Source organism: Labeo rohita, chromosome 13 (assembly GCF_022985175.1).
Source record: "Labeo rohita strain BAU-BD-2019 chromosome 13, IGBB_LRoh.1.0, whole genome shotgun sequence".
NCBI lineage: Eukaryota > Metazoa > Chordata > Actinopteri > Cypriniformes > Cyprinidae > Labeo > Labeo rohita.
The window spans coordinates 16,651,390-16,660,940 of NC_066881.1; the positions used below are offsets into that span (position 1 = coordinate 16,651,390).

General features: G+C 35.2%; 1 protein-coding gene across 5 annotated transcripts in view; it reads left to right on the top strand.

Annotated features, from left to right (window-relative positions):
* The window catches only part of LOC127175663 (sorbin and SH3 domain-containing protein 1), a 63,222-nt gene extending 54,077 nt beyond the window's left edge, over window positions 1–9,145 (top strand). For 4 of the 5 annotated variants that reach the window (XM_051126864.1, XM_051126867.1, XM_051126863.1 and 1 more), the window contains 5 exons: window positions 137–685; window positions 3,283–3,381; window positions 3,868–4,052; window positions 6,093–6,199; window positions 6,647–9,145. In XM_051126864.1, the coding sequence (XP_050982821.1) occupies window positions 137–685; window positions 3,283–3,381; window positions 3,868–4,052; window positions 6,093–6,199; window positions 6,647–6,714 (1,008 nt within the window). In that variant the 3' untranslated portion in view covers window positions 6,715–9,145. The remainder of the gene's footprint in view (window positions 1–136; window positions 686–3,282; window positions 3,382–3,867; window positions 4,053–6,092; window positions 6,200–6,646) is intronic. The other variant, XM_051126866.1, reaches the window with a different exon arrangement.
* Window positions 9,146–9,551: the final 406 nt, after the last annotated feature.

Here is a 9,551-nt window from a genome sequence, read left to right on the forward strand (position 1 = left end):
GAATAGTTTTCTTTTTCCCATTCGTTTTTATTTATTGTCTCGTACAGTTGTTCTCACTGTTTCACTTCTCCATTTCCTCCTCCCTCTTTATTGTTTCCTCTCATTCCTCCTGACACCTGGCCTTGCCCTCCAAAAGCCCATTCGTAATCGGCTCACCACCTCCCCTCTCCCTCTCCCGCGGTCTCCCCGCCGCTCCATCTCCCCCGAAGTCCACGCCATCTCCAATGAGTGGATCTCGCTCACTGTGGGCGGAGTCAGCAGCAGCCCCCCTGCCGCACCCACTCCACCCCTCCCCCCTCTGCCAAGCACTTTATACCGCTTGGGCGAATATCTGCCCCCTTCAATGTCAGCCAGTCCTGTGCCTCCCATCAGCGGCAGCCCTTACGGCATCTCCCCCATGGCTTCTCCCTCCACATCTCCTTTACCCCCACCCTATCCACCCCGGCCCTGCTCGGCCACCCCGTTCCTCACCTTCACTCCACCTCAAGGCGAGGATTTCCTTCTTTCTCCTCCCTCTCCCCGCCTGTCCCGCAGCCTGAGTCCCTGTGGGGGTGCTGGGCTCGAGGGTTGGCTTACTGGGGGCAACAGGCTGGATCAGGAGTTTCAGGAAGGGGATGGGGCTGAAATAGACAGGGCTGGCAGCCTCCGCAAGGCTCCTTACAGCAGGAACAATAGCCCAGCAGAGGTATCTTCTGCATGGTGTGGTGTGTTTATTAAAGGTGCCCATCATACGGTGCCTGAGCTCAAGAGAGGTCACTGTTTCCATTCGCACGAGTTGTAGATCTAACATGCTGAAGTAGGAAATGATATCTGACCCATCTGGTTATGCTAGTGAGTTTCAATCACACTTTTGTGGCTTCCACGCTATTGAGAGAAACACAGATGAAAAGGAACTGATGCATGAACTTCTAACATGATTAGCATGAAGCTTGGGTGTTGATGTTTTTAATGTTGTCTATTATGAAATCATGCATGTCAAATACAAATCTAAAGATAAAATATTTAGACTGTGAAATGGATTTCTGTGGACTGTAGGCCAGAGAAAGATAAAAGCTGCATGATTAATTGTTAAAAGATCACAATCTCGATTCAAACACCCACGTGATCTTATTTCTAAATGTCTATAAACCATTGACAAAGTCATATTGGAACAGTCAGATCTGTGTTTGTGCTGCCACTGACAAATTATTACACTGGCAATTAATATTTTGTCACAGTCTTTAGTAAATTACAGGTTATTTTGCTTAGTTCAGAAATGTGGGAGAATCGTGATCTCTACTTGACACAAAAAAATCATGAATTTGTCATGAATCGTGCAGCTCTGTTGAAAGAATTAAATTCTTTAATAACGAATAATATTTTGACATCTGAAGGCACTTTCTGTGTTTGTCTATTTAATGACTTATTTGAAGGGTTTTTTGTTTTGTTTTTTAGCAAATATTGATATATATGATTGTGATTGATTTCATTTGATTATACGTATAATGTAATTATTCAGACAAAAATACTGACTGACAGCCCTAATTTTTTTTATAATAATAGTAGTTGGTTAATTTTGTGTAATTGTTTGAAGAATTGTTGTATTTTGTATCTGCGTTCAAATGACAAATACACTACCAGTCAAACGTTTTTGAACAGTAAGATTTTTAATGTTTTATTTTAAGTCTCTTCTGCTCACCAAGCCTGCATTTATTTGATGCAAAGTACAGCAAAAACAGTAAAATTCTGAAATATTTGTGACCCTGGACCACAAAACCAGTCTTAAGTCTCTGGGGTATATTTGTAGCAATAGCCAAAAATACATTGTATGGGTCAGAATTATTGATTTTTCTTTTATGCCAAAAACATTAGGAAATTAAGTAAAGATCATGTTCCATGGAGATATTTAGTAAAATTCCTACTGTAAATATCAAAAAATACCATCAAAAATTGACCCTTATGCCTGGTTTTGTGGTCCTGGGTCACATTTGTACTATTTAAAATAACTGTTTTCTATTTGAATATATTTTAAAATTTAATTTATTCCTGTGATTTCAACATTTTTACCATCATTACTCCAGTCACATGATCTTTCAGAAATCATTCTGATTTGTTGCTCAAAAAACATTTATTATTATTATGTTAAAAACAGCTGAGTAGAATTTTTTCAGGTTTCTTTGATGAATAGAAAGTTCAGAAGAACAGCATTTATCTGAAATAGAAATCTTTTGTAACATTATAAATGTCTTTATCATCACTTCTGATCAATTTAAAGCATCCTTGCTAAATAAAAGTATTAATTTCTATAATTTCTTTTAAAAAAATAAACTTACTCCAGGCTTTTGAATGGTATACTGTATAATGTTACAAAAGCTTTCTATTTCAGATAAATGCTGATCTTTGGATCTTTCTATTCATCAAAAAATCCTTAAAAAAGTACTCAACTGTTTTAAATATTAATAATAATAATAATAATAATAATAAAAAATGTTTCTTGAACAGCAAATCAGCATATGATTTGAGAAGAATCATGTGACACTGAGGACTGGAGTAATGTTGCTGAAAATTTAGCTTCGATCACAGAAATAAATTACATTTTAAAATACATTTTAAAATACATTTAAAAACGTTAAAAAAACCCCATATTGGTAGTGTATGTATTTGGTTATAAAAAGTACAGCTGTACAGTTTGTGCTCAGTAAGATATTTATAATTTTTACATTTATTTTACTTTTATTGAGCAAGGCATTAAGTTGTTACTGTAACAGTGATTGTTACAAAAGATTTCTATTTTAAATAAATGCTGTTTTGCCATCACAGGAATGAATTACATTTTAAAAGATATTAAAACAGAAATATATTTTTTTAAATTGTAATATATTTAACAATATTACTATTTACTGCATTTATGATCAAATAAATGCAGCCTTGGTGAGCATAATAGACTTTTAAAAAAAAAAAAAAAAAAAAAAGTCTTACCTACTTGTGAACATTAGTGTGTGAGCTACATACGCTAGAATTATAGACAATCCTAAGAACTGTTTCCACTAGAGGGCAGCATGATGTCACGCCGTTTTCAATGTTTTAAGTTTTACAGGAAATGTGGTGACTGGTACTAACTCACAGTCTTATTCCAGTCCCTTATGTGTTCAATGTACTGTAAGGTTGTACTGCACACCTGTGCAAATAATAATGGACTGATCAAATGACAACCTCATGGATGAACATGAACCTTTGTGCACAGACATATGGTATACGTTTAAAAAAAGGCAGATAATTTGATTCATGTTCTTTTTTTCACAGCCATTAAGAAATGATGTAGAATATTACGGGCGATCTTCAAGAAGTCCTGTCATGCTGTTTGACATCCAAGACAACAACATGAATGCCAATTCATTCACGGTAAATTAACTTTCATGAAGTCATAATTACTCTTACATGCACATACTGCTCCATACTTCTTCCTTTATGTCATTTGTATTGATTGAATATGAATGTTTCATATTCAGTTCGATTGATCCTTATGAGACACATCACAGTCAATCACAAAGCTCATCTCAATGTTTTATTTTCTGTGATATCTAATCCTGAAACTCACCCATGTAATGCATGACAGATCTCTGTACCCTGCAAGTAAGCCTGTCCTATATGATTGTTTGGCTCCTTTCACATGCACTCACTCTGTTGTCTTACTCTTCCATGCTTATCCTCCGGACACTACCATCCTTTCCGGCTTTCCTGGTATTAATGGACATTCCCTTCTTTCTGCCCTGTTACTATCTTCTCTAACCACACCGCCCCTTCCTCAAACTCAATTTTTCATCTGAATGACTGACCCCACTTCCTGGTTTGTGGCCACCTCTTGGGCCGACCCTCTTCCACCAATAGGAGGCAGTGTGTAATGAGATCATGAATATTGCAGAGACCTCAGTGAGGTACTGCAGCACTTTGTCACGCCCTATAGACTCCGCCCACCGACTCCTGCCTCCTCCCAGTAAACACTCTCTCATCATTTCCCAGCAACCCCTGTCCCAGAGCAGCAGTCCTGAGCCTGGACGCATGAGCTGTGGGATGTAAGTATGATCTGCCTCTGTGTGTTTCTGTGTTGATGCACCTGTAGTTTTCACTGATCTGCACCTTAAAAATGTAGGAATTCTCAAAAGCACGGTTAAATTTTTGCTAAGTGCTCAGTATTAAATTTATAGTCTTCAACTCATACTTGACCACAAAATCAATTTTTTTTTACTAGCTTTTTAGATCACATAAGTAGTAACAGGTCAAAGAACAGTGTGTAATAAAAACTGAAGTCAAGTCATTTTTTTAACAACAGTTAAATTCAAGATATTATGTTATTACGTTAAATTATATACAGTACTGTTATAAAGTTTTTTTTAAAGATGTCTCTTATGTACACATCCCCTAAGGGCACATGATAATGGAAAAAAGCATGTATTAATGCTTTTGCGTACACTCGCAAAACCACTGAAATATAGTGTTTCCTACCACCTCATATTATTTCCATCACAAATGTTTTACATGCAAATGTAATATTCCTCAAGGGAATCCAAACATTTTGTGAGAAAATGCAAAAGCAATCAAATATAATTTTCCTCACCATGTCCCTGGATTTATTTAATCAAAATCAGTAATGAACAGTAAGACTGTGAAATATTACTTTTTTCAATTTTAACATACAGTACATTGCCATTCATGCTCAACAAGGCTGCATTTATTTGATTACAAATACAGAAAAAACAGTAATATTGTGAAATATTATTGCAATTTAAAATAATGGTCTTCTATTTTAATATACTTTAAAATAGAATTTATTCCTGTGAAGTAAAGCTGAATTTTCTGCATCATTACTCCAGTCTTCAGTGTCACATGATCCTTCAGAAATCATTCTAATATGCTGATTTGTTAATGTTGTAAACAGTTGGAAACAGTGCTGCTTAATATTTTTGGAACCTGTGATATTTTTTTTTCAGGATTCTTTGATGAATAAAATGTTTAAAAAAACATTTTTTTAAAAAAGAAATTTTTCGTAACAATATACACTACCGTTCAAAGTTTGGGGTCAGTACTTTTTTTTTCTTTTTTTGAAATAAATACTTTTGTTCAGCAAGGATGTGTAAAATTGACAACAAGTGATACTAAAGACTTATATTGTTAGAATAGATTTCTATTTTGAATAAATGCCGTTCTTTTAAACTTTTTATTCATTAAAGAATTCTAAAAAAAGTATCACAGGTTCCAAAAGAATATTAAGCATCAAAACTGTCCAACACTGATATTAAATCAGCATATTAGAATGATTTCTGAAGGATCATGTGACACTGAAGACTGGAGTAATGGCTGATGAAAATTTAGCTTTGCATCACAGAAATAAATAATATTTTAAAGTATAATTAAAATAGAAAACTGTTATTTTAAATAGCAATAATATTTCGTAATATTTTTCTTTTTTTTTTTTTCCTTTGATGAGCATACGAGACTTGTAGTGTAGTGTACTTACAAATGTAATTTATTCCTGTGATTTCAAAGCTGAATTTCCAGCAGCCATTACTCCAGTCTTCAGTGTCACATGATCCTTCAAAAAGCATTTCAGTGTTTATTTGGTGCTCACAAAACATTCTGTATTATTACTAATGTTGAAAACAATTGTGCGGTTTAATATTGTGTCGAAAACTGCGATAATTTTTTTCTCCCAGGATTTGTTAATGTTGAAAGTTCAACAGAACAGCATTTATTTGAAATTGATTTTTTTTGCAACATTATAAATATTAAATAAATAGTAATAAATATGAAAAACTAGTGACATGATACATTTATTTAGCCTTGTTCTAGTTACATATGCATCAACTTTTTATGAGCTGTCTGACTGCAGGCACAGTGAACCCTATAGTGCTCTGCCAAGTGTGCACTGTGACATATTATAAAACCAACTGTGCCAGACAGACAAAATTGTGTGCAGTGCTTAAGCCAATTAACTTTCTTTTTCAACTTAACTTAAAAGACTAAACAAGCCTTTACATTGGTCAATACTGTGTGATTTGTGCAGTGTTCTGCACCCTCCCTTTCCATGTGTAACACTGTGTTGTGTTCTCCTGTAGATTTCAGGCTCTGTACAATTACATGCCACAGAATGATGATGAGTTGGAGCTGCAGGAAGGAGACCTGGTCAATGTCATGGAGAAATGTGATGATGGCTGGTTTGTGGGTATGTGTTATTCATCATTGTATTGATTCTCCATAAAGTCACCTCTCTCGTACTAAATCTATATATACGAAACCAATATTATCCACCTTATTCTTCAATGCGGAAGTAAGCCTATGGGCGAGACTTCTGATTTACTAGACACTATAGGAAAATAACGAGAAGAATAATATGCACTACAAACCATTGTGCTCATAATTAAGATAATACATCAAAATAATATGGTAAGACACGCCAGTTTGTAATTTCAAACAACAAAAGAAGCTGTTTTGCACAGCTAAAAATAGCTGGACGTGGATGACACCGGAAGCCAGACCCATACAATTTACAAATGGCTGCATCTGCTCTTACGTGAAAAATAGGGTGTATAGAGCTCTATTGTTCTGGAGTTGTATGTTTTCCTTTTATTTGTACCCAAACTCTTATGTATGTATTGGTTTCCCTGTACAGGTACATCCAAGAGGACAAAACAGTTCGGCACTTTCCCAGGAAATTACGTAAAAGCTGTCAATTTGTGACATGTTACATTTGAAGAAATCATGGTTTGTATGAAGAGATTCTAGCACTATGCTTAAGCAGCCTGATCCGTTTGGGACACTCTACCTGTTGACGTCAAATGAAGACTTTCCCCCCCTCTAAAATTTGGTCTTTCCCAGATGAATGTCCAGGTATGTGATCAGTAAGGTGTGCGGCATGTCAGCGAAGAACATGCAGTTCAACTGTACTACAGTGGCAGCATTTGTTGAAGGATTTAGAAGAATACGTTTTTGAAAACGCTCAGACTCAGCTAAAAGCCATTCATATAAAATATATCAGACTTGGAAAAGGTGTTTAAGTTTACAGCTGCGAATTGTACTGAAGTACAACTTCATCACATACCTGACATTACTGAAAAACATGAAATTCGACAATTTATTTTTGCTATGAACGTTTGATGGACTTTGAGTGTGACCGTTAGAGATGACAGTGTATTGAAAGCGTGTTTGTATTAAGGGTTACAGGTCAGAGAAGCCGTGAAAGTATCACAGAAGTTAGGTTTAGCCATTTTAAAAAGTGTTTAAATTTTAATTTACACTCCCACTGTGTAATATTTATGAAGCTTTTTTTTTTTTTTTTTATCATTCTCTCATAAAGGGTATGATGTAAATTTCTATTCCAATGAGGGCTCAAAGGATGAGACAACAACATTAGTATTTGCAAATCCAAGCAAAGCCATTTGTAAACATCAAAATGATGTAAATCAGTGTTGGTCATGTTAAGAAGGGATAATGTCACAGCACTTACTGTACTCTCAAATTTTGTTGACATACAAAATTTTGGAAACACTTTACAGTAAGGTCTGATTTGTTAATTGGAACTATGAGCAACTATTGTCAACAAATAAAACATTATTGTAAAGTGCTGCCAAATTTCTGTTCATAAGATTACGATGGAGTGACCAACTCATGAAACTCCAGATCTAACAAGCTTTTTAATTGGTAACAATAAAGAATCGAGCTTTAAGCGCTATGTAATGTAGTGAGGTGAAGGGCTACAACTAAACCCCACTAAACATGCTTTGCCTCTAAACATACTATTTATTTGCCCGCGTGGTGCATATTTTGCTCTTTCAGTCATCTGTTTTTGAATCGATTGTTCTGAAGAGTGTATTACGAGTCTGAGGCGCAGTATTTACCTCTGTTAACAAGCCTTGATAACATCTTAACCCAGGTACCATTTGACAGTGTCATTTACATAGTGTTATGACTGGTAATACGGTTGCATGTTGGGAGTCGCTGATCCATATAAGATTGCCGTACCTCATTTTTAAAGTGCCATTCACAGTAGAGGATGCTACACGTGGACCGTTGTGTTCATTTAGTTCGGTAGTCTCCATTGATTAGCTTGTGGTCTTCCTTAACTGAATGTAGTTCACATCTACTCCAGGTTGTAGATTTGCTTTTGCTTCCTTTTAAGAAGTAGAATTGCAGATTTGAAGATATGTTTTGAAATTGTGTCTTTTTGAATCCCCACTTTAGTTTTATACGGTCCATTCCATATAATGCCAGAGAACGTGCTGCTAGAGAGCATGAGGATCGTCTGAGACTCTTACGCTTACCAGCCTTCCGTCCAATTAAAAGCAAGAATTAGGATCACTTGGACAGTTATTTAAAGTATCTAGATGATATATTTTTCATTTTTTAAAAACGGTGGTTGTTACTAAAACCTGTCAAGAAGTAATCACATAGAAGATCAACAAGGAATTAAAATATGTTTATGTGATCTCTATTGAATATGAACTTGAAAATGTGTTTTGGCCTTTTGAACCGTTATAAGATAGCGTAGCATATTTGAATGTAGTGCTCTGAGAAACTTTTAACTTGGATGTGAACACAGTTGAAATTCACAATTTTCCTATTCTGTCAGAGTTGTAAATATGTAAAGTAAAATGAATGAAAGTGATGGGAGTTACAGCAACCTCTATGAATATTACAGTTTATATTAAATGAAGAATATTAGGAAAGCACAGAGATTTGCGTAACACAGGCCGTCTCATATGACTGAACGAGTGATTCTGACACTGTGTTGGGATTGAAATGCCTTTCTGTCTCATGGCTTCATTGAACTGTGCCTCGTTTTATTTTATTTTCAATTTTTGTTTTTTTGTTTTGCCTTGAGGTAAACGCGTTACTTTTTAAGAACTTTTAAAAGTACGTTTTAGTGTGTCACAGAAGACAATTACAGAGTTTGTTACCGCAATCACATGAGTTATTCAAGAGTGTGCAATGACACCCCAGATGTTTAATGTATAATTATTACTTTGTGGTCTGTATGCAGAGGCGAATTTTGCATTTTTTTGTTTGTTTTATGTTTATTTGCAGTGCTGTTACAATTACAATGAATTTAAAACAATATTTACTGCTGTGATTGCCTCATTATGCAATATTTAATAAACAATATTACAGCTTTTGACTGACTCTGTTTGTTGTTTGTTTAATATGGTACACGATCGGTTTAAGTAACAGTGAAATATTTCAGTTTAAACCCCATATTTCTCACCAGTTCTAATTAATAGAAGCAGGAAAAGCTGATGTTTTTGTCCTAAAGCAACTGTATGTTTGTTTTCTGTATTTTTGCGACTTTGGAGCTCGCAGCAGGTAAAAGATTATTTCACTTCCAGAATACAAAATTTTCTTTCTTTCTTTCTTCAGTTGAAAAGAAATTAAGGCTTTTGAGGAAAACATCTCAGCACTTCTCTCCATATAGAGGGTTTGCTCTTATGTCACTGTTTAGTCAGTTAATGGATGTGTGGCCATAGGATGTAAACAACAGCATGGTTTGCACAGTTAATGTACTACTGAATATGTTTTTCTGC